Below are 25,451 nucleotides of genomic sequence, written 5' to 3'. Positions count from 1 at the left end.
CATGAGTCTGGACCTGCCCAACTCTTTGGTGTACAATGCACCTTGTGAAGCCGGGAACTACACAGAGAGAGCAACCACACAGCCTGAGCTGGACTTTTCCCACTGTCACTGAAATCGGGAAGCAAACTCCTTAACACCAATGTAGCAGTAAGAAGCAGGCATTCTTTATTGCGGCGCCGGATGCACGGGGGATCACTCTGCCTAGCGTGCACGTGGGTCTGGAAATCTGGACAGAATATATTTAGTGATTTCATGCATAATCATTAATAATTCCCAGAATACTAATACATAATCATGAGTTTTCCCAGAAATCATTATAATCCCCACCCCCTTGCGCATGCTCAGTCTTTTGAGTCGAGGGTCTTCTGGTGCTCTCAGGAGTCATCAGAGTGCCCCCTCCTCAAATTCGCTGGTTGAACCCCTCCTTAAAATCTCCATATATGGTCTTGAGAACAGGTCATGTTGTCCTTGATTTTCTGGCTCCAAAGTGAATGGCTCAGGGCCCATCTTCACAGCTGGTGTTTGAGGCCTACCTTTGTTCTACCACCTTTCTTAATTACCCCAGACATGCCAGGCTAACTTCTAACAAACAAAATATTGTATTTTCTTAACAATTCTAAAACTCCCTGTTCCATCTAAGGATAAATAGATTTCATATAAAATTTAACCTATGTGACTACAGTTCTATAGTTAGCAAGAATCACCTCACATTGATATTTAATTTTCAAAAATCATATTATTCTAAAATTACATTGATTAAGGATTTTATATCATCTAACACCACTTCCCACCACAAAAGGGCTGAGGATGACAGGATTGTCCCAGGTACAAAATGTCTGTCAAGGACTGTGGACTTACTTAACACGTTACTTAACACATGGTTGAGAAACTGCCCTAGCTCTTCAGTTGGACCTAAACAGCCTGAAGATTTTACCTGAAATAAACAACAAAGGATTCTCAGTGGAAGAGACTTGCACCAGCCTCTTGACTGCTGACCGTTCCCCTCTACCAATGCTCACAGTCATCTCCTAACACACTTGAGCTTCCCATCCTTCTACAAGAGTAAGATTCAGCAAAACTTAAGGAAGGAGCAGGTAGGTAAGGAAGACTGAAATTTTCCCCTTTTAGTTGCCTTCTTGAAGGCCTGTGAGGATGTCTCATTAGGCCTAAAAATATACTGTATGCTTGTGACATTTCTATATCTATTATTATTTCTATAATTATTATAAGTGTAGTAAGAGTAGCAGAGTGTGTAATTGTTGCCCGAAAAAGATGGATTTGTCGCCCGGTGTGCAATGAGACAATAATCACACACTCAGGAAAGACATTGCTCATTTATTTCAGGTTTGCGCAAGCCTAGGTGCTCAGTGGTTTCCCACAAATCGAGCACACCAAGCGGGACCTCCGCAGTATATTTATACAGAAAACTTTTACATACTCAACTTTCTAATACATCTGCATTAATATTCTGTTAAATGATTGGTTAGAGTCTCCTTGCCTAGCATGTAAATTAGTACATGTTCTCAGTCCTGTTACTCTGCCTATTTCTTTTGAGTCAGTGGTACGATTTGGGTACAGGGTCCGTGAGTCGGTGGCTGTGGTGACTGCTGCTGGAATTCCCTTTCTCCTCCTTTCTTCAGTAGTTGGCACCATTTGCAAAGCATCCTCAGAATATTCTGATTAAATGTTCTTAAGGTTTTATTGGATGACTGTCCTTGGTTAAACTATACCAAATGTTTGTTCTTCTGATTAGAGATGATTAGGTGTCCTCTACTTGTTAACTTATCATATACAAAGAACACCTTGACTTAATCAGTGTTAGCTAAGTTTCAGAGTTAGTCTTCAACATAACCACTGTCTAAATCATTGCCTAATCATCACCTAAATTGCCATTTAAATCACTGTTTAGGACTTGGAGGCTGTGTTTGGTACAGTGATCATGAAGCGGCAGAGCTCCTTTCCTTCCTCATTGCCTCTTCATTGGCAGAAAAGCCCAGCAGGTCTCCCAGGTTCCCCTGCCTTCCTCAGAGAGGACAACTGCTCCCTACTTCAACAAAGCACCTTCCATGCTGCATTAAGGCCTATCAGGAAAGGCCCTTAATGCACACATCGTAAGACCACCTGTAGTTTGCCTGAAGAGGGTTGTTGAAATCTGTACAGCCACCCCACAGGGCTGCCTTTATGCCTTGGTCACCATAATTCTTTGATTCAGCCTTCTAGCTCTCCACCAACTTCTACAGAGCTGTTCAGCAGTCACTCTGCAACCAAATCTTTTCTCCTTCCTGCACTAGAAAGGTTCTTGCTGGTCTCCAATAGGAGGGAAATCCTTTTGGTTGACTGACATTTCCCAGGCCCTGTGTTCCCTCGTGTAGAGCACGTGTCAGTGTTTTGCTCTAAAGGGCGCCTGACAGGCCTCAAGGCCTCAGTGACAGGTCCTGCTCTGACTCTCCTGAACTCTGGGCAGTCAATTCCTTAGCAGGTGTTTGCAGCCTCTGTGAAAAAGGAAGTCTTGGCTCCCACTGCCAGAAGGAAGTCTTCACTTGGTACAGCAGCAATCGTGCTGGGGAAGACGGCTGGGACCTGGGGAATGCCCTTTGGCTGCTGTACCAACAGTGTGCGGGGGCTCCAGCTGAGGGGCCACCTCGACCATGGGGAGCTGGGTGAGGACATGGCGCACACGCACAGGGAGGCCAGGCCACAGGCCTCACAGCAGGCCCCGGGTTCACACTCCATAGTCCCTCCCCGTGAGGAACCACTGCCCGCCACACCGCCTTCCCGCTCTGCCTGCGCGGGAGGCGGCAGCGCCCTGCCCCTCCCGCTCCTCCTCCCGCGGCGGGCGCCCCCAGGCTTCCGGAGTCCCGGCCCTGCTCATGGCGGCGTGGTGGGGCGGCCTCGGCCTCGGCCTCCTCTGCCTGCTGCCCACGGCCGGTGAGTGAGGGGTGGGCGCGGGTGCTGCGGGCGAGGGGCTGGCGGCTGGCCCCGGGCTCTCGCCCTTAGAGAGCGGGTGGCAGATAGCCGCGCCTGAGCAGCGGTGTTAGTGCGGACGGGGTTTGCCGGAAGGAAGGTTACGCCCAGAGTGAGGTAGGTTCGTGCGGGTACGGGTGCGCGTCGCCAGGCGGCAGCAGTCAGCTCCGCGGCGGCGGTGCCGGTGCCGGTGCCGGTGCCGGTGCCGGTGCCGGTGCCGGTGCCGGTGCCGGTGCCGTCCCCCGAGTGAATGCCGTCCTCTGGTAAAGCCAAGATGGGGCTGCTGGGGTGGAAACGATGTGGCTGCTGGTCGCGTTTGATGTGTCCCATTAAAACCCTTCACTTTTTCACCCCCGACACAGGAAATTTTAGCCTTTTAGGGCAAAATAACATGAATACTTAAGTGTTAGCTGATGCATGGAGCATGTGGTCTTCCCCAACGTGATGAGAACAAGCAGGTGTGATCACACCAGGTGAAGTATCAGAAGAGAAGTGTTCTTGATATTGTGTGTATCAGTGGCATCGCTCTATCAGATGGATCAAATTCTGCACAGATGTGCAGGAAAGGTGAATGTGATCTTTAGTGGATGTGCAAGAGGACATTTAACTTGGTCAGAGTGGTAAAGGATCATGGTTTTTCTGAGGGCCGAGTTAAAGCATGGCTGAAGTGGTCAGAGTTTTGTCTACGAGTACTTTGAAGGATGAACACCGGAGCTCACCAGAGCATTCTTTAAGCTGGCTCACAATGACTGCTACAGCAGTAACTATATGCCTGCTGGCCTTGAATAAGTGGGGTTGGAAGTTAGAAGTTTTCGTATTGGAATGATTGAGGACTTTCTGTGGGAATAGTTTAGCAGCTCTGCTCTTGATGTGGAGCTCAATCAGTTTGTGAAAGGGTTTCTGTGATACTCACTGTGTGAAATCATCATGCAGGACAGGACGAACCCTTGTATACTGAAACAGGAGGTTATTTCTGCCTCCCTCAGCCTTAGCCCTTGCTAAGGCTAGCACCTAGCACCTGGTGGGCTGGGTGTACACTGGACCTCTTCTGAGGTGATTCAAACCATTGGCCTGGCAGAAAACCATCTGGGGGGAGAAAAAAGTCCTACAAGCCCATAAGTGATCTGCTGATCAGCTGCTGAATTGAATCAGTTGAGGAAGCATCTCCAGGGTGCCACAGCTGATGGAGGAAAAGAAGAGCAAAGTAGAGGAGCCAAATTCTTCTTTTGGTGTGCTCTGCCCTTGTTGGCTCAGCTCAGCCACCTGAGAACTGGCCTAGACTTTTGGTTTTTGTTGTTATTTTATTGTGCTGCAGTAGCGCAGTTGTGAGATGGAGGGAGTAATTTTGTTGGTTGCATTGTTTTGTTGGTAATTTCACAAGGTATTTTGGAATTGGTTTAGCTACCTATTCCTCATTGGTGATACAGAAAGGAGAAAATTGTCAGGTGACCTTACATATCTGCAGAGGAAAAATGAACCAGGCATAAGCATGTGTAAACACATTAGTGTTGCCCTATGGTATTGGTGCAGAAGTTCCTCTTTGCTTGTATTTATATTTAATGAACCTCCACATTTAACCCCTTAGAACGTTTGGTTGTTTTTTTTTTTTCTTTTTAACGTTGGCTGAAATATTCGAGTATGTCTTGGTGCCAGAGAATCAAGACTGAGTTTTCAAATGGCAAAATCAGTTTAAATACTCCAGGAAATACCCCTTACTTTTTTTTTTTTAAGGAACATGATTTGTTGGCTTTGTCTCCTCTTGTTTGCTTTCTCTGGACATCTACACACGAAGTAATTTGCACTTCTCAGATTAAGTGTGGTTTAGAAGCAAAATATCAGGGTATGTCTTGTTAATGTGATAAGACAGAAAATAAGAACTAGAAACCAGCTGACTGCAGCATTTATCACTGAAAACTGTAATGATACTTTTGCTAAAGATTCTTCCTTGGAAATGCTTTTTGCTTAAGCTTTGAGAAGTATTTTTATGGGACAGTTGGAAGCTTTTAATGTGTTGTTCTTACGTTGCAGTCATTCAGGCTTGAGAAGGCAAAGAGAGAAAACAGCCAGTATGTTGGGGAATGTATTGGCCCAATGCAATGCTGAAAAGCATGGAATGTCCCCAAGAAATCCATCCTTGTACATAAACATCTCCATTTCCTTACCATTGTAGCTGCACCAGTTGAGGCTTGCAGTGAGAAGACACCACTTGATTGAGTTTAGTCCTAGGAATTGCTGTTTTATGATTTCTCAGGTTTATGCCATGGATTACAGGATTAGGATTTAAGCACTTAAGCAAAGCAACAGGCAGAAACAACTGAGTCACATGGAAATACAAATCTACAGTGAATGCAGTTGTGTTGCAGCTTTTGTGTCATATCAAATATCTAGGAAAATTTAAACATTTTCTTCTAACTGATCTTAGGGCTTGTGTGGGATTTGTAACATACCTGGCTAGTCACGTTGCTCTTTGAGTCTTTACAATAATTTGGTAGTTACTAGCAGATGTAGTAAAGAGAGTATCACCAGCATGCAGTTTAGTCCTTCATGTGTGTGTGTGAACAGTTGGGGGGAGCTAGTTGGTGAGGATGAGATACTTACTCCTTGCACGCAAAGTATTTGCCTTTCCTATGCTCTAAAGGAAATATTTGATTTGTAAGACTTAACCAAAATACTTGAAACATATTTAAATGTTAACCTATGTTGGCTGATCAGTATGAGAAAGAGACTTTACGTAATTATTTCTTCAGTTACTAACTATTGGATTTTAACTTTTTTCAGTTTCAGGTGAGGATTGTCAGGCATATATTGATCATCACGGCAAGGCACAACCTGCAAAATCCTGTCCCAACTTCTGCTGTGGAAATTGCGTGCATCAATACTGCTGCTCTAATGCGTTCTTAAAATTTGATGAAGAACAACAATTTCAGTGTAATCTGCTTGGTGGAAGGTATGAGGCAAACTGAATAACAGCAAGTTATAATTCCGTCATCAAATGGTAAAAATACCTAGTTTAATGGTTAAAAACTTACAAAGGGACCTTTCGGCTCTATATCTGGCTATGTTGAGGATATACGTTAATGCATGTTCATTACCTGTAAAATGGGAACCATGAAGTGGACAAATCAATGCATGAACTAGTGTATGTTTTCCTGAGCATTCTCAAATACTTTTACCTTATTTAATTTTTCTTTGAGGGTGACAAAATAGATCAATCTCTTTCCCTTTTTATGAATATTACATTTCATAAGCATTTGGAACTTAGCCAGGGTCTTGAATAAATCATAAATTCTATTTTTGAGGTGAATTATCTTACTACAGGGCTGATGACTCGAGCAACATCAATTACATGCAGTTTTTTTCGGACCCTGATGATGACATTTATTCTGGCCCCAGGTAAGCCATGCGAAGTCTCAGCTTTTGAAAGGGTGTTTCTGTACAGGTTCTTCACTGAGTAATCAGTACGTGCCAACAGAATATGAAAGCAGAGATACTCATTTGTGCATTAAGAACGTGGAGCAGTCAAACTCCGTGTGCTGGTCGGAATATCCGAACAAGCAGAGACATGATTTAGACTGTAGCAGTTTGTATGTAACAGCGCGTGTTGCTGTTACTGAGCTTTAGAGGTGGTTTCTTTTGTTTTTGTTTACTTTAGAGGTTGTCCTCTGAAGCATTGGCACACCTGCCCTGTGCTCTTCGATGCTGGCGGTTAAGCCCGTGGCGGCTCAATAAGGGAAGCTGTTGTTTCGGTTTTTTTTTTCGAAGGATCCCCCTGCTTTGTATCATTTCTTCCCCTTTAACGGGGCGGGGCGGGGCGAGCGGCGTAACGCGAGCGGGGGCGGGCCCGGGCCGGGGCCGGGGCCGGGCGGTGGGCGCTGGGCGAGCGGCGGCGAGCATGGGGTAAGCGGGCCCGGCGGGGCGGGGGGCTGGCCGTGCCGCTGGGGCCGGCCCTGGCCTTGTCCTGGGCGGGAGCCGGCCTCCGCCCGCACCGGGACAGCCGCGGGCGCGGTGGCCTTTAGCTACCAAGCGTAGTTGCTGAAAAGCACGGAAAATGAAATCGTGTAGTCTTTTGAAAAACGAACAAAACAAGAAAACCCTGCAGAATTGCTGAAGGAATTGTAACCAAGGCCTGCAGTGCACAGAGGTGCGTTTGTAAGTGACAGAACGCATTTAGGAAGTGGCAGCTGAGTTGCTTTAATTGTCTTTGTTTTCAGTTGCGGAAGGGCTGAAAAGAGAATCATTGATGTCTCACCTTGAGAAAATGGGTGGCTTCGCCTTCTCCTTGCAGTTACATTGCAGCTTTGAAAAATTAATGTGTTATGCAAAGGCCTGGACTTAACATCAAGCTTACTTTCTGGTTAGGCAACTTTTAATAGAAAGATGGTAATTATTTACAGGAATATCGCAATTGAAAAGCCACCCAGATGTGACTCGAGAGGAAAACCGCATCCCAGGACTTTCCAAAGAGGCTAACGACTTTGGGTGTCTGATTTAGGGTGTTTCCCATTGGGAATGAAAGCGAGTAGGACTTTCTGTGAGTGCACTCAGTGGGACACCAAGTCGGTTTTCTGTTTCATTTCAGACTTTGGCCAGGTTTTTGTGTGGCAGTTTTTGTTTTGGTTTTTGGTCAGTTTCTTTGGTTTTCTGTTGGTTTTTTGTTTGGTTGGTTTGGTTTTTTTTAAACCAAGCAGTAAGCTGTGTTCCTTCCGGAAGAGCTGGCCCTGGTTTCTGCCTGCAAGGTGTACTCCACCCTCTTGCTTCATGCCAATTTATTTTAAAAGATGAGGTTTGCACCGTTTCTTAATTACTGTGTTTATTTAATCCTTTATTGTGTGGAGAGGAGGGCTGACGTCAGTTGAGATATTTCTTTGTATCTCCAGCAAGATGAGCATAGTCTTTAAAAAGTTTCTAACAAGTGGAGAGGTAACAAAGGGCAACTTCCTTTACTGCCCTGTTCTTTCTCGTTGAGTTACAAATACTACCTTTGACATGGCCCTTTTAAAAAGAAGAGATGATGGTTTCCTGGCATTGAGAATCAGAAAGCATTTAGTTCCTCATTCTTGCATTGGGCTTATTCCTAGATCAAGTTACCACTCTGGCACGTTGCTCATAAATCCTGGCTTTTTAAGAGAATTTCACCTCGCTGAGGGCCAGTCACAAACTGTGTGTGGACTTGCCACTCGGCCAAGTGAGCTGGAGTGTCTCTTCCTGCTTGGACAGCCTGCCACAATTGTGATCCAGTTCTATGGAAGTGTGTTAGGGAAGTGTTAGTGGTGGAATGTATATTCTTCCTTCTCTTGTCTAGCTGAGTTTTTAGTTTGTGCTTTTCCTTCCCCTCCCCCCCATTTATTCTGAGATCTTCTGCAGAAGTGCAAGCAAAGCACCAGTGTTTTAGTGAGTTTCTTTTTACTAGTATCCTTTGATCTTACTATCTTTCAGTACTTAATATTGAGTAGCAAGTGCTGTTGAGGCAGGGGTGCAAGGCACTTTGGGCAACCCTATTAAGTACATTTCACAATGCAAGCAGTTCATGTGCTAGAATCTTCTTTTGAACATTTTAAAGATAATAAATTACATTCCTTTGGAGCACCTTAATAGTGTACTTTTGAGTTCTTGAGAACATTCTGCTTCCCAGAACACTGTGTTTGGAAGCAAACGTAAGCATTTTGGGGAACGTATAAAAGTCAGTCTTAACTCAGATTCAGGCTTTTTCCATTGTTAATCAATCCTTAAAGACCATTTGGAGCTTTTAGTCAGAGTGTAGGCATTGGTCTCATACTGCTAAGCTTGTTAAATTTGCCATCATTTTTTCCTTACATGTAAGATGACTGTACACAATTCCTACAATTTCTGCTGCTAATGTGAATGCATTGTGGCAAGGATTTACTACTGGAAGGTGTTTCACTTCTTTTTCCTTTTGATTGGATTAATGAATTACAATGAAGGTGGTCAAACACTGTCCCAGGTTGCCCAGAGAGGTGGTGGATGCCCCATCCCTGGAAACGTTCAAGGCCAGGCTGGACGGGGCTCTGAGCAAGCTGATCTGGTTGGAGATGTCCCTGCTTCTGGCAGAGGGGTCGGGCTGCGTGGCCTTTAATGGTCCCTTCCAACCATAATGATTCTATGAGTTTTCCTCTGCTGTGCTCTGGTTTCAAAGATGGATTGTGAGTAGTGAGGTTAATGTAGTTGTTTTTCTCCTTTCATTCTGCAGTATGTAGTATTACTGCTTTAAGAAACTGGAAAAAGCAGAGCACTGATTCACTGGAACCGCAGTTGTCATAATTTGTGTTGGTAACATGGTTATTTAGCCTTGGTGTGCCAGTTTTCCAATAGTGACCCTTCCTGGAAAAGGAAATTATGAGTCACATCTGCAGTCCCACTAATTATGAAGTATTTGAGTGTTGAAGGAGGTGGAGCAATTCAGAATGTCTGTATCAGAGTGACAGAATAAAATAATGTAGTTGAGGCAGCTGATACCAGTCTTCCTACGTGGAAACAAAACTTCAGATTGTATGCAGTTAATTGGACTCTGTTTCTGAATTCATTTCTGCTTTGAAGTTACAGCAGATTGTGTAACAGATACAGTAATGCTTGAGAAAAGGCCTTTCATCCTTAACGTGATAAGAAGAGGGAGGCAGAATTACAGTCTTCCTAGGAAGCGTCAGCCTCCAGGGGCAGGACAGCCTTGTTGGGCTGGGGGTATGCTCACTCGAGTTTTGTGATGGGCTGATCAATATATTGTCTTGTGACTTGGTTCTCCTTTTGCAAAACGGAGAAAATCCATGTTTTTCAGCTCACCTTTGTTTGAAATGCAGCACCTGCAATAGTCTGCTACGTGTATGTTTTGATTGTCTGCATGAGCTGAAGCTCCTGTGGGCCAAAACTCAGCTGTGCTAAAGTAGGCTGGTCAGTCTATCAAGTGTTAAAGTCATGCTGATATTTTCCCATGAGTATTAACCTCACAGGAGTTTACTTCTTGTGTGATAGTAAATGTTTTTAAGTCTCTAGCAAATTGGTTCTTATGTTTCGAATCTTCATGCTAAAATATTAAACTGAGGAAGTGTGTTGTTTGTGAAGGTGTAAAAAGTGATCCCTCTGAAAGACTCCTGGGAAGTCATATTGCTTTCTCTCTTTTTTTTTTTTTTTTTTAAAAAAAAAAAAAAAGTTTATCCTTTATTTTCCTGCTGAGCTTTAGAGGTGGTATGTGGCATTGTATGGCTGAGTCAGGGCAGGCCTGGACACTTACCATTCTGGCATATTTCTGGAGCAGTAAAGAAAGATATGTGTATACTCATGGGCTGGTTTTTTTTTGTTTGTTTGGTTGGATTTTTTTAGACTTTTAGGAATGGTCTCAATTCCTAAAATTCCTCTTTCCAGACCGCCCTGTGCTAAAGCCATAACTCAGTATTTGTAAGTGTTTGTTTTTAAAAGCAGCTATGTTTTTGAAAAGGACCCTGACAACAAGTTTCTTGTAGCATGGAACAAGTCTTGGAATAGATTAAAACTTGCAAAATAAATAGGCTACTTAAACTAATTTTTTCAGAACTAAGTGGTCTCATCATTCATTTGGGTATTTTTTCTTTTTTAAAGGTACAAGTTGCGGTGTGTCCCATTGTCATGAATGTATAGATATGCAAAAACTTTCTTTACAGCAGGACTTGCAAAATGTTTCCAACTTAAGTGATTCAAACTATTAAGGAGATTTAAGAATGTTACTGGAATTGAAATTTGAATATTTCAAAAGGCCTTAAATACACTCAGAAAATTTTACGTTTTTTTTCCACTTGACAGTGTTCAAGATTGAGATCTCCGATACAAACAACTGCCTTGAGAATTAACTTCTGCAAATAGTACTATTTAGATCCTTGGTTTGATTCTCCCATTTTAATGTGTCCATTGCATCTCATTCCATGCCAAAAGGGGTAAAATAGGCACTAATCACATAACTCCCTCTATGTGAACTGATACATATTTTGAATAATTAGAGAACTTTAAAGGTAAGGTGAGTCTGCAAGGTATGCTCATTAGACATCCAATTTAGTGCTTTCCCAATGTGAGGGAATAGAGGTGGAAGTGCAGTAGGGCAAGGACGAAGAGAGGTGATGGTAGGAAAGGATAGGGAATAACCTCTTAATATTTACTTTCTCATGGATTTTCTGAGCAGTTGCAATTAATCATTGCTGCAGTAAAAGAGCTATTAGATTTGGTTTTGTTCTTAGTTTTGTTCTCAATTTTGTTTTCTATTAAATTATTGGGAAAAGTTAGCTTTTATGTGAAGAGAAAGAAGCAGGAAATGGCAGTGAATGAGCTCAAGCTGTTTATAACTGTGTGCTTTATTTGGAGACTATGGTATATATAATGTGGGAGCCTGGAAACCTGTATTCAGTTTTCAGCAAAGCATCTGGAATATCTTGTCTCCTGAAGCTTGGATGGTTCACTGAACACAGTATGCTGAGCACCATTCTGGCCTCAGTTGAGTAACATCTGCTATTAGTGGTAGCCTTCCTGCATATTTTTCAGTAGTTTTACTGGTGGAATATTGCTGAATGTTCAGGAAGAAGTGCTTCTTGGGCAGTAGAAGGACAGACATTATCACAGCAAGGTAGTGCCTGACCATTCAGATATTCCAGAAGAGTATTGCTAGTTTAGATTGTCAATAGAAATTGTTAGGGGAAAAAAAAAAAACAACCAACCAACTTCACTGTTGAAAGAGAGTGTTGATGCAGCAAGGTGATAGCACAGACTGTTTTGTTTTCTGTAAGTGTCACACTGTCTTCTGCTGTTTCAATCCATTAGTCTGCATAAGCCCAAGCACTTCTGCTGTAAAGTAGGTGACAAAAACACCTACAGTAATCCAGTTGCATACACTCCTTGGAAAACTCCGTGAAGAACTAACTCCTGTCTGTTGTTTCACTTGCTGAGCTGTTTCTGAAGACTTATAATTTTGGTCTGTAGTTATCACACTGTATTTCAGTGGATAGAACTGAATCACAGTGTTTACACGTGCAAACACAGAACCGCATTCTAAAGCGTGTACACCTGACACACCTATAATTTAAATATGTGTCTGCATTTAGCTCTTTAAAAGATATGTGCAAAATGTCATCATGCTGTGGTCATTCATTTTAGCAAAGACGCAGACAAATAATGAAAATGCATTGGGTGTCTCTAACAACTTGGTGAAAATAAGGATATGGTGGGTTTTTTTCCCCGAGCTTTGCTTTTGTCACTTTCCTTATTAGAGACAGTAAATAGGCAATGAGATACCTGCTTCAGTGATCGGAACACTTTATTACAAATAAGCAAATCGAGCCCATGCTTCATACTGACCACTATTTATCTGTTAGTGGCCAGCTTTGCTGCAGATGGACTTGTGCTGTTTTCTCTCTTATCATATCAGAACTAAATTTGGTTGTGAAAGGAAAAGGCACTCTGCCAGTTTTCTGCCGTGCTAATTTGTTTATGATGAGTAGACATTTCTCCACTTTGACTGTTTTCTGTGTTTCTTAGATTTGATTGATTTTGCCTAGCCTTTGCTAAAAGAGGTTCATTATCTGTAGAAGTGAAGAATTCCAGTTGTCTTTGTCAGGCCTGATTTCTTTCCTTGACACAATCCTTGGCATAGCTTACTAGCAAAAAAAGATTTTTCCTTCTTTACTGGGGAAAAAGCTGAAGGAAGAACCAATAAGACTCTTCTTCCTTTGTTGTCTCTGCTAACATTGCTAACATTATGCGTAGTGGAAATGTGAACTTCCCTAGTGAGAGAGCTTTCTCAGGGTGAATAGAGAAGTGGGAACAAGAGCAAGGAAAATGCTGTTGGCACTCCACGAGTAGCAGTAATTGTAGTTAACGTTTGTTATGCAGTTTCTAGAGGTGTCCGTAGTTTGTCACAGGCATTCGTACTGTTTCTTGTCAATGTTACAATCAAGATGGTTCAGTCTAATGTATGAATCTGCTGTGCACATGTTGTGGTTTTGTTTAGTGAGGGGGGCCTAAGGTGGCAGCTTCTGTAGGAAACTGCTGGAAGTTGTTTCCCCTTTGTTCAGTGGACTCGGCCGGGCCTAGGGCGGACCTGCTGCTGGCCAAGGCCGAGCTGCTGGCCAAGGCCGAGCCGACTGGTGGCAGAATGTTCCCTGATAACGCCTCTGCGATAATGTATTTAAGAAGGGGAAAACGGGGAAAAGAAAGGGAGAAGAGAAGATGTGAAGAAGCTGAGTGGGAGCAGAGGCGCAGAGGGGGAGGCGCAGGCCTCATGGGCCTTGCACCCCTCACCCTCTGGCCTCCCGCTGGGCAGCTGACTGGGCCCAACTCTGCCCGGCCCGGCTGAGAGAAGTGGAGAGGAGATGAGATGTGAAGAGACCCTGAGAGGTGTCTGCCTGCCCGTTGTGAAGAACTTTTCTTGTGAGAGGAACGGCTGCAGACGCCAAGGTCAGTTCAGAAGGAGGGGGAGCAGTAATGCGGCTCCTGGCCAAGATTCCCCTGCAGCCTGTGCTGATGACTATGGTGAAGCAGGTTGTCCCCTTGCAGCCCGGGGAGGTCCACAGAGGACCAGAGATCCACTTGGAGCCCATGAAGGACCCCACAACGGGGGAGGTGGATGCCTGAAGGCGGCTGTGACCCATGGAGGCCCCACTGGGGCAGCCGTTCTGGAGGGGCTGCACTCTGTGGAAGAGATGACCCACGCCGGAGCAGTTTCATGAAGGACTGTGGCGTATGGGTGGGACCCCACGCTGGAGCAGGGGAGGAACATGAGGAATTCTTCCCCCAACTATGAAGCAGCGGCGTAAAACAACACATGATGAACTGACTGCAACCCCCATTCCCTCTTCCCCCTGTGCCACTCGGGAGGGGAAGGTGGTAGAGATAATATTAAGCTTGGGAAGAGGGAGGGGTGGATGGAGGTTATCTTGTTCTCTGTCTCATTATCCTGCTGTTTGTAGTAATAAATGAATAGTTTTCCCCAAGTCGAGTCTGTTTTGCCCATGACGGTAACTTTAAGGATCTCTCACTGTCCTTATCTCAAACCTCGAGCTGTTTTTCCTTATATGATCTCTCGCTGTTCTCTCGGAGGGTGGGGGGAGTGAGAGAGAGACTGCGTAGTCTGGTCCCGATCGGGGCTGCGCTACAACAGCACACTTCTCTTTTTCTTCTTCAGTGTATAGATGAATTCATATAATGAGTATCTAGTAAGGACCCTACATAATTAATCTAAATTCCACAGATTGCTCTTAAATCTAATCCATTTCTGCATAAACAAGTATTTAACCTGAGTTTTCAGACTAACTTGATTTATGTTTGCTGTTGGCTTTGTGGACAGGAGGCAGCCTGTGTTTCAGGATGTGATATCATTGTGCATGTTTATCTATGCACCCCCACCCTCAAAACTGCATTTGTATCTTCCTTTTTGTACCAAAGTTGGAAGAAATGGGATTTTTGGATGAAGATGAGCTGGCTGTAAACTTACTGTGCTGAAGTGAAACTAGTGCTCCTGAGGATGAGGGGAGCACAAAAGCAGCATGGTTAGGAATGCAGGAGAGCATTTGCATGTGCAAGTCAGGATGTGAAAAACGTTCTGTCAAGGTGCGAGTAAACATGACAAAGCATGCATGCATCTTTACATTTTGCGGCTGTGCTGCAATCATCTGTTTGCTTTCCTGGCAGTGACTTCAGCAGGATGCAGCAGTTCCTGCTTCCTGTTTTACGTGTAAATGCTTAGGTGCGGTGACCCTAGACGATCTGCAGTACTAGATTTAGTACTTCACAAAATCAGTGCACAAATTAGATACAGTTACAGTTAGATAAAATTGTTGTTCAGATTCTTGAAAGAGATTTGACCCAAGCTTTTTCTTCTAGCTGTTGCAGAAACAGAATAAAATTGATGGAACCTCTCTTAGGCTTGATTTAAAATGCATTTCTTTCCCCTGTTTTGTTTGTCAGTGCTTATGTTCAGTGTCCAACTTGCTGAGGGTTAAATTGCTCTAGGAGACTGAGGTGAGGTCTTCCAAATTTGGGCTAGGGGTAGAGCGCTTTGCATTCTTTTGTCCTTTTTTTTTTTTTTTTTTTTTTTTTTGGTCAATGATTTAACCTTCTGGTGCCGTTCATACTCAAAAACATTTTTCACTTTTCATGACTGTTTGGTAGCCAAGTGAAAACTGCTGGAGGGTCTGGAGAGGTGTCATGTTGTTTAAAGCTGTGTCGTGGTTCAGCCTCAGTCAGGACCAGACTACGCGGTCTCTCTCTCACTCCCGCCACCCTCCAAGGGAACAGGGAGAGATCATATAAGAAAAAGGCTCGAGGTTTGAGATAAGGACAGGGGGAAATCCTTAAAGTTACCGTTACGGGCAAAATAGACTCAACTTGGGGAAAACTATTCATTTATTACTAAATAAGCAGGATAATGAGACAGAGAACAAGATAACTGCCCCCACCCCTCCCTGTTCCCAGGCTTAACATTATCTCTACCACCTTCCCCCCCAAGCGGCACAGGGGGAAGAGGGAATGGGGATCGTGGTTCATCACGCGTTGTATTACACCGCTGCTTCGTCGTCGGGGGAAGCACTCCTCACATTCCTCCCCTGCTCCAGCGTGGGGTCCCTCCCACGGGCTGCAGTCCTTCGTGAAACTGCTCCGGCGTGGGTCATCTCTTCCACGGGGTGCAGCCCCTCCAGAACGGCTGCCCCAGCGGGCCCTCCATGGGCCGCAGCCTCCTTCAGGCCTCCACCTGCTCCGGCGTGGGGTCCTCCCCGGGCTGCGGGGGGATCTCTGCTCCTCCGTGGGCTCCCCGGGCTGCGGGGGGATCTCTGCTCCTCCGTGGGCTCCCCGGGCTGCGGGGGGATCTCTGCTCCTCCGTGGGCTCCCCGGGCTGTGGGGGGATCTCTGCTCCTCCGTGGGCTCCCCGGGCTGCAGGGGCACAGCCGGCCTCGCCATGGGCTGCACCACGGGCTGCAGGGGAATTCTGGCCAGGAGCCGCATTACTGCTCCCCCTCCTTCTGCACCGACCTTGGCGTCTGCAGCCGTTCCTCTCACAGAAATCCTTCACAACAGGCAGGCAGACGCCTCTCAGGGTCTCTTCACATCTCATCTCCTCTCCACTTCTCTCAGCCGGGCCGGGCCGAGTCGGGCCCAGTTGTCGCCCGGCGGGAGGCCAGAGGGTGAGGGGTGCAAGGCCCACAAGGCTCGCGCCTCCCCCTCTGTGCCCCTGCTTAGCTCCTTCATATCTTCTTTTTTTTTTTTTTTTTTTATTCCTGTTTTTCCCCTTCTTAAATCTGTTATGGCAGAGGCGTTATCAGGGAACATTCTGCTACCAATTGGCTCGGCCCTGGCCAGCAGCAGGTCCACTCTGGGCCCGGCCGAGTCCACTGGACAAAGGGGAAACAACTTCCAGCAGCTTTTTACAGAAGCTGCCACCGTAGCCCCCCTCGCTAGATAAAACCAGAACAAGCTGCTAACAGGAAACTGAGCAGGAAGAAAAACTAGAGAGTTCTGTAGTCAAAATATCTTTGAAGAAGCAAAATCAGGATGGATATAAAACCAACTCTCTACTTGTTGTTTTAGAGCTTGTTGTTCATTAAAACTGACTTTCTGCAATTGTTCCTAAAATGATGCATGGTGCATTTTTTAAGAAATAAAAATATTGGAGACTTTGGCTTCTATGGAGGAAGGGCTATATTGATTTCACACAATAGGAAACCAATCATGTGAACTAACACTTTAAAAGGAATTGTCGCTAGTCATTTAATGCTTTACAGAGTTACTTTTTCTTCCCTATGTGGTAAATAGAAATTATAAACAATCATCTCCAGAAGCTTTACCTCGGCCTCCATCATTTGGTACTCATCACAGGCATTAAAGCTGATGTAATCCTTGGCCTTTCCATACTAGGTTTTGGTGGTTTAGGCAGTGTGTCTGTCTCTCATAATGTAGCATAACGTACTTGCTGTTACTGTAAAATTGACAGAATTTCAGTTCTTCCAAACCACTTGAAATATGGCTTCTAACCCAGCTATTTACAAATGCCAAGGAACCTGCCAGGAATCTGCAGCGTAGAGAGGTCTGCTCAGTACCTTGATTGTCTCGAGATTGGGCTTTGGGAGATCTTACAAACATGCAAAGAACTTTCTGTCACCCCGAGGTCTGGGATGCTTCATTTCAGGCATGCCTACCTGTGTGTTCTGTCAAGTAATGCTTAGCAAATACCTGTAGGGGTCTTCCAGTACCTCTAGGGGGCCTACAAGAAAGATGGAGAGATGCTCTTCAGCAGGGCCTGTTGCGATAGGAGAAGGAGTAATGGTTTTAAAATAGAGGGGGTTAGATTTAGATTGGATATTAGAAAAAAATTTTTTACAATGTGAGTTGTAGAACACTGGAACAGGTTGCCCAGAGAGGTGGTGGATGCCCCATCCCTGGAAACATTCCAGGCCAGGCTGGCCAGGGCTCTGAGCAACCTGATCTGGTCAGGGATGTCCCTGTTTCTGGCAGGGGGCTTGGGCTAGATGACCTTTGAAGGTCCCTTCCAACCCTAACCATTCTATGATTCTAAATGAAGTCATCAAACTAGTGATTTTGAAACCTTTTGGAATACGTAAAGGAGCACAGTTGCAGTAAAATTGCAAGAATCGCAGTCATGTGAAAACGAGAGGGAAAAAAGACTCGTGCTGGGCCTTTTTCATGTAGAGGGGAGTGTGCTCCTGGATAAGGTTTGGTCAGCTTCCACTGATTTAGCAGACCTGACCTCCGGTAGCACAGGGTTTAACAATTGTTTCGTATTCAAATGCATGAAGTAGAAAGAATGACGGACTGGAGGAGGAGCAATGTGTTTGCTACAGAATGTTGGGTTAGGTTAAAGAGTAATAAATATGCATGAAAGACTCTTACTTCTTCTGGTGGTATCTTTCTTGCAGTTTTGGAACCCTTGTTGCGATTGGAGTTACTGTTTGTGCAGTGATTGTAGTTACTATTATTCTGTGCCTCACCTGTTCATGTTGCTGTTTGTACAAAGCATGTCGAAGACCACGACGTGAGTACCTGTATATTTTCTCTTTCACGTCTTTGAACAATGCTTTCTTTTTTTTTCCTAGAAAATTGTGTTTCTATAAAAGGTGAAAATAATATTGTTTACCTGTCTGCTACAAAAGTTACAACACCTAAACAATAAAAATAAGCTTTAAAGATGCTTCAGATTGTGAAGTTAGAGATATGTTTTGGAATATTTTCTAAGCATTTAGAAGTTCTCTTTCCTCACCCACTCAATGTGTGGATTTGGCGGGGGGATAAGAGGGGCACTGTTCTTTTTTGTTTAAGTAAGCAGGGGATAGACTGAATTTTATAATTTTTCCCAACCTCTTAAAAGTATACCTGAAAAATACACCAAAAGCCCAGGATTGCAACAGTGCAATCTTGAGCAAAGTCTATAACTGTAGCATAAAAAGGAAGGAGATCTTGAAAAGAAATTGCAGTTTCTTAGAAAGTATTAATACTCTCTTATTCCAGTAGGAGATATAAACCAGTGATCCAACGTCAGCTCCTACAAAACTCAATGGCTTAATGTATATTTGCCTTTCTGACTGTTATTCAGAGAAAGACATACTGATACATGGATGTATTACTGTGTAGACAGCATACAGAACAAAACTCGTTTGGGCAGTCATGGTAGGAAGCTCCTTACCTAGTAACAGAGATCATTATCACCTTAATCCTTAAAAGCAGATCACATTTTCAAAAGAGCCATTTTTCCAGTGCGATACTAAATGATAGATAACTTGGCTGCAGGATTGAGTTCCTGGTTTTTGAAGACTCCAAGAAAAAAATAATCTTTGCTCTTTGTGGTTGAGAAGCAAGAAGGTAAGTTGGCTGCTATCCCAGTGTGTGAAGGCTCTCATTACCACTGAGATCAATGGAAAGATGTTTAGAGGCATACATTTCAACATCTGTTGTGTAACTTCAAAAATTAAATTACCCAGATTTTGAAGTGAGAAATTGATCTTAAGAGAGAATGCTTTTTACGTTACTGTTGGCTGTCCCAGGTGATCTCCTAAAACCACCAGCACTAACCATGTTCCTTTTGCTTGTTTGCAGCTGTTGTGGCCACCACTACTTCCACTACAGTGGTTCATGCTCCCTATCCCCAACAACAGGGAGTGCCACCCAACTACCCAGTAGCCCCGTATCAAGGATATCAGCCTGTGGCTATCCAGCCACAACCAGGAGTGCCAGTAGCACCATACCCTGCGCAGTATCCTCCCCCTTACCCAATGCAGCCATCAGGACCGCCAGCTTATCATGAAACAGTGGCAGGTAAGGCAGTGCTGAGTGTTTCTTCGTCTCTTAAATAGCTAAATGTATTATTTACATTTATTATTTTCTATGACTATATGTTGTAGTTCAGCCCCACTCAGGACCAAGCTATGCAGTCTCTTGCTCACCCCCCCACCCTCCGGCGGGACAGGGAGGAGAATTGGGAAAGAAAAAGCAGCAAAACTTGTGGGTTGAGATGAAACAAAACATACATTTAAGAGAAACAACAGAAGAAAACAAAACAAAGATGGAAAACAAATACAGTACAACAGCTCACAGCAAATCCTGAAGCCCAGTTTCCCCCCAGTAGCAGGGGGCTCCCCTCAGCACCCTCCTCACTCACACACTGAGCACCATGTCCCATGGGATGGACCAGCCCCTTGGCCAGTTTGGGCAAACTGACCCCAGCTGTTGGCTAAGGAGTGACCTACCCCAGCTGTGTGCCCAGCCAGAGGGGCCACCAGCTGCAGGTCCCCTCCCAGCTCAGGTGAAACTTAACTCTGTCCTAGCCAGAAACAGGACACTATATTAATGCAAATGTAAACAATTTTGTAAAACTCAAGTTATGGTGGATGCCATAATTCGCTCATGCTGAAATTTCCCCATCACCATTTCTGTGCAAGCGAATGCATGGAAGGGGAGGTATAGCTGGAGCTGTACTGTCAAAGCTTGGTGATATGCGAGACTGTCAGTGGATCTACTAGAGTGTTTACTAACACAGTTGAAATTTCATACTAAAGTCAAAGTCTAATTAACGTATGTATAGTAGTTGGGTGTTCTCACCCTTTCTAATCTAATATTTTTAATCTATACACAGATGGCATTCTCTAGTAGTTTGTCACTATGTTTATAGAAAAACAAGTCTCTGATCAACTTCAGACAAGTTTGACGATGATTAGCAATTAGAATTACTGGAATCATTTTTCTGCTTTCCTTTTTTCACAGCATTGTTTTTATATGGCTTTATTGTTGCTATTACTAATTCCTGCTTCTGCTAGTAATAGCTGTTCTCTGAACAGCTGGCTCCTGACTATTCAGAGAGGCCAAAACTAGGTTGTTATCTGTCCTAGGATCTTGAAGTCCTCTTACAAGCAACACTGTTCATCCTTCTAAGTAACAAGCACAGTATAGCCCTGAATAGTAGATAATGCCCTTAGAATGTAGCTCTTTCATGACAACTCAGATATAAAGTGGCTGTTCATGGTCTTAAGCATTTGCAAACCAGTAGAAATTGCACATCACATGGGGGGCTGGTTTGCACACTGTTAAAAACATTGACTTGGCAGGCCTGTTGATTTTATTTTTCCGTTGCAAACTTTGAAGAAGCCGTGGGCTTTATGAGATTACTCCAAAGTGCTTTGGCTTCATTCTCATCGTGTGAGGGAGCCAAGAAACTAGGCATTTTGTTTCTTCTACTCTCTGGTTTGCTAGTTCTCAAAATACTTCTTGTTCCTTGGAAAATCTCAAAGCACTTTCCATGTTGCCACCTGAGAATGTTTCAGAATGAGAGCTCTTTCCTTTATTTCTCTTGTCTATTAACCAAAGGGCAGTCTCTTAATTAGGTCACGTGCAAGAGAGAGAATACCTGCTCTGTCACACTGGAGCCAAACCCACTCATGTTACAAGATCAGCAAAAGATAACCATACATGTACGTTCCAGGGATCTGATCAGGTGCTGCATTATTTGAACTCATTTGTGGTATTTGACAGACTTGAAAATGAAGATGCCACTTGAGAGCAGCTTGTCTCAGAGTACTAGAAAATAAGGATATAATCCAAGTGATATCCATGTAGTATATATGTCAGACTCTTATGTGCTCAGTAGTGGTGGGACACATTTTTTTCTTTTGTTTTAATTTTTTAATTAACTCCATGACACTTACCAGGAAAGCATTCTCCGTGAGGTAATCCTAATATGCTTTCTCTAGTCCTTTTGCCCAGTGGTTCTCAAGCCCAGTCAAGATGCTAGATAACCTGAACCTCTTAACTGTGTGCTCAAAATAGGAGTTGCCATTATAGATGATGTAAATAGTTGGGTTTTTTTAACTTGTGTTTTGCTTTTGCAGCTGGTGCTGGAGCACCTTACCCAATCAGCCAGCCTCCTTACAACCCTGCTTATGTGGATCCTCAGAAGCCCACCTATTGAAAAGATCTTCTATGATACTTCTGCACACAAAACTTCTAAAAGTATAATTTGTGCTGTTTACACTGTGCAACTGTAGTATATTTTTCTGGAAGACAACAATCTTTTGTCTAAGTAAAGTGAAAGTTAATTCAGTGTCTTCTTTTTAAAATGCTTCGAGTACGAGAAAGGAGTATTTTTCTTGCAGAAGTTGTTAAGTTATACCTCAACCAAATACAAAAAGAGATTTAGTTCTATATACAATGAGAAAAGCGTGAAGAAGGAGTATTTCAGAAATAAGAACCACAATAACATTTGCTGTGCAATAAGTTTGAAAGGAACGATAGAATATGAGCATTATCAAACACCCAGACTTATGGCAATCTTTGCACAGTATTAAAACATGAAAACTTAATCTCTAAGGAACTACCTGATACACGTTACGTATGTTCTGCCTGTTTTGAAGCTACTGTCATTAGGTGAGTTACAATGTAATACATTTCATTCACCATTCAAAAGGGAATCATCCTTTTTTGAAACATTTGCCTTCAGTAAGAGGTGGCAAACCACATTTAATTGTCTTTGGACTAGTTGTGTTTTTCTGTGCTAAATAGTATGAGTTGATAATTTACTTGTTTTCTTTTCCAATTTTAAAGCTTAAAAGATTGTGCCTTCGTTGGGTGTTTTCTCAGGCCATTTCAAGTTACAGCTGGAAGTTAACAACAAAACCAAACTCTGCCACTTAGTAGAAGAAATAGGTCAAAAGCTGAAAACCTGAGAATTCTTCATTAAAATTATTGGACAAGTAGTTCTTGTCCAAGTATTAGTGGACAAGTTTACTTAAGTTGTGTGTTGTTGGGGAGTTTGGAAGAAAACTTAGCACCTTAATCGTATGTTAAGCAGAAGTACCTGCCAGTGTTGAGTCCTGCCTCATCATATGGAAGGAATTTATTTTACAGGAGAGATGAGATTGGGGTTTTTAAGTGCTTAGGGTTTGTCACCGTCGCCTAGTGGGAACTGTAGATGGCAGGAATCTAGAAATGGTAGAGCTTTATATACTCAATCTGTATTTGAATAATAATATGCAGGGGGATAGGAAATCCCAGCCCAGCACACAGTAGAGATTAAACCTCCCTTTTGTCTTCATCATTCCCGTAAAGCTGAGCAGAGGAGGACAAGTCAGGGAAAGGAAGAGTGGTAGGATTGGGTCACAGCGAGGTGATGTATTTTCAAGAAGGTAATCCTTGCGGTCATGAAACATCTTGAGACATCCTCATTACTATTTCCAGTGTTTTCAAGGCTTTTGGCTCTTGTATTGATCAAATGAATCATGATTTTTTTGTGTGTGTGTCCTCTACAATTCTGTCTTTTCTAACATTGAAATACAATTTGTTATTCCTCAGTAGAGATATCTAGTCTTTTGTATGTATCACTGTGACATTATTCGTGAAATAATTTTGACATATCTCATACACGGATTTTACTTTTTTAGAGAAGCCTTTAAGCCATTTGTCCTGCCATTCTACATTTGGGGTGTATTACTGTTTGAAAAACATTGATGGTGGCATTGTTTTACCTCGTATGATGGATGGAAGCTGCTGCTGTGAAAGGCAGCCTTATTTCTCTTCCTGATTTTTTGAGTCTATTTCTGGGTTATTCCAATTCTTTTTTTCAAGAAAATCTTCAGGGTATTTCAGAAGAAACTTGTAGAAAGTTTTTAGATACATGACCAATCTGTGTCACTCTGTTACACCTCTGTGAGTGCTGAAGTTAATAGCATGAAGTAGTGCCCAGAGGCACTCACAGAGCATGCATGCACATCTTTGTGTTCCTCTTCTTTCCTGCTTTATTTGCCAAGAAACTGAGCAATGCTTCATTACACTGTTAGAAGTTATGTGAGAACAACCAAAAATGGACAGTGTGTCCTGGATGAAGGATGAAGTGTTTCCCTAGAAATCTGGCGTTTTTATGTGTGGGAGGGCACTGAATAGCTGTGGAAATAATTCCCTTCCTATAGATCCTAGATCCTACCCGTGTGTTTATTCATATAAGGGGGAGGAGGAGAGGGCGGGCAGAGACTGTTCCAGCACCTTTGTTAGCCAGCTGCGTGGATGCAGTCTGGCAAGTGAGATGCCGCCAGTGAGCGCAGCTGTGGTACAGCTCTCAGAGCACAGGTGCAGTGTTCTAGTGCTGGGCTTCATGAGGTGGTGGTTACTCTGCACCTCTCTTCCTTTCCTCCATCTGATCTGACAAAGTGTATGGTTTGTGTCAGCAAGGTTGTGTTTTGGTTATGAAAGCAAAAATCTACAATTTCCTGATAAGTTGGCTCAGTCATCTGCCATCAGCCCTAAGGAAAAGATAGTAGGAGGGCAAAGTGGCAACAGTAACAGAAGTCTCAAAAGCTAAAGTTTGTTGTACAGATCACATAAGTTGCCCTGAGCATCACTGTGTGTGGAGCGGTGGGAAGAGAAGAGGGATGGGGTTAAGTAGCCTGAAAATTTGTACCTTTTCTTGAGTGAACATATGCTAATGATAACTATATACAAGTGAAAAGATGCATCGTTAATATACAGGGAACTACTTTAGTAGTTAGTATTACTACTTCAATTACAAAACTCTTTGAAAGAAGAGAAAATGAAACAAATTTTATTCAGTTGTCATCATGCAACCTGTTGAAACTTGGTTTCCTATGGTTAAGAGAATGGAATGGTTATAGAAAAGATGGAGAAGCTGATCCATAAACTTTTAGTTTAAGCACTGCTGATGTGTTGGTCCAAGTAGCTACTGCCTCGATGTCGAACTAGTTATCCACAGTGCCAGAAGAGGGGGAATGGAGTTAAAATTTTAAATGTTGAAAGACTATATGTTCATTTTTTTTAATTCTGTAAGTGCCTTTTGTTTCAGATATGTTTTGTGAAATTAAATACAGTAGAATATTCTGTTGTACTAAATTTACTAAATAATCATTGTTGATTTTATTACATACTGTAACCTAGCCTTGTATGTTGTTTGTAGTTTAAATGTAAGTACTCAAAAGAAATGGCATAAACTCTATGCACCTTTGTAATAAATGCAGTGTTTGAAGTATATTCTATGGATTTTGTTTTCTTAGCTCAAATTGAGTGTTATTTAGGAGTGTATCTACAAAGCTACACTTTACTTCATAGTGTTTGACAGCTAGTGCTACCAAGTGTACTTTAAGTCACTTTGTATCACGAATATCACTTTTGGTAGTGGAGACTGAAGCCTCTTACAACGTAAAGCAAGGATCATATAAGCTCCTGAATGATGTTCTGCCAGCATGCATCAAAGCTAATCTAAAAGGATTGCTTCTAATGCTTTGTCTAGCCTAAAGAGTAAATTAAATGCATGAAGTTTGAATGCATCAGCTAACAAATCCCAAGACATTTGAAAAGTCTAGTGTAGACAAGATGGTAGACTTCAAAGAAGTCTATAACTTGATTAAAGTGTAATATCTTCTCAACACAGATTTTGACGTGTGTGTTGAATATCATGCCTCGTTTATCAACTTGACTAATTCAACATGTGGTAAGTAATACTTTCTACTCTGTGAAAACATGGTTGCTGATTTTTTTTGTACTTTCAACAGTTTTGAAAAAAAAAAATGCTTTGAAAGGTTGTATTCGTACCCCTGACTCATTAGTCCTTCACTTGAAAATATTTTCTTTCAGCAGGTCAAGAATGATTTTTAAAACACCAAGTAGTACTGAATTGGTTGAGGGTGTTCAGTATATAGTGATTAATTCCTTGAATTGCCAGCTAAGTTTCTAATGTAGGATTTAATAGAAAAGGTGGGGGTGGGAGGGAACACAACCCCAAAAAAACCCAAAATAACTCCAAAGCCCCATACTTGTTCAGAAGGAGCTGTGGTATCATGAAAAATCACATAGATTTGTAATGTTACTTCTTGAATTTGTCGGGAGTTTCAACGTGTTGCAGGTGAAATGTAGATGATTTCACTTCCAATTTTATTTCACATTTTCTCAACAGAATTTCTGTTAAGTTAACTGGTGACAGCAAGCAAAATGTATGCTCCTAAAAACAGAAATCTAGG

General features: G+C 43.0%; 1 protein-coding gene across 1 annotated transcript; it reads left to right on the top strand.

The window, feature by feature from the left end:
* Nucleotides 1-2,837: 2,837 nt before the first annotated feature.
* Nucleotides 2,838-24,465, top strand: SHISA5 (shisa family member 5). Its single transcript, XM_086755772.1, has 6 exons — nucleotides 2,838-2,928; nucleotides 5,743-5,911; nucleotides 6,283-6,357; nucleotides 17,862-17,977; nucleotides 19,036-19,254; nucleotides 21,321-24,465. Exons 1-6 carry the CDS (start codon nucleotides 2,871-2,873, stop codon nucleotides 21,398-21,400), a joined length of 717 nt encoding a protein of 238 aa, XP_086611898.1. The 5' UTR covers nucleotides 2,838-2,870; the 3' UTR covers nucleotides 21,401-24,465.
* Nucleotides 24,466-25,451: the final 986 nt, after the last annotated feature.

This window comes from Chlamydotis macqueenii, chromosome 10 (genome assembly GCF_036417535.1).
Source record: "Chlamydotis macqueenii isolate bChlMac1 chromosome 10, bChlMac1.mat, whole genome shotgun sequence".
Lineage (NCBI taxonomy): Eukaryota > Metazoa > Chordata > Aves > Otidiformes > Otididae > Chlamydotis > Chlamydotis macqueenii.
The sequence above is the reverse complement of the archived record's forward strand: the minus strand, read 5'-3'. Positions and strand labels throughout refer to the sequence as shown.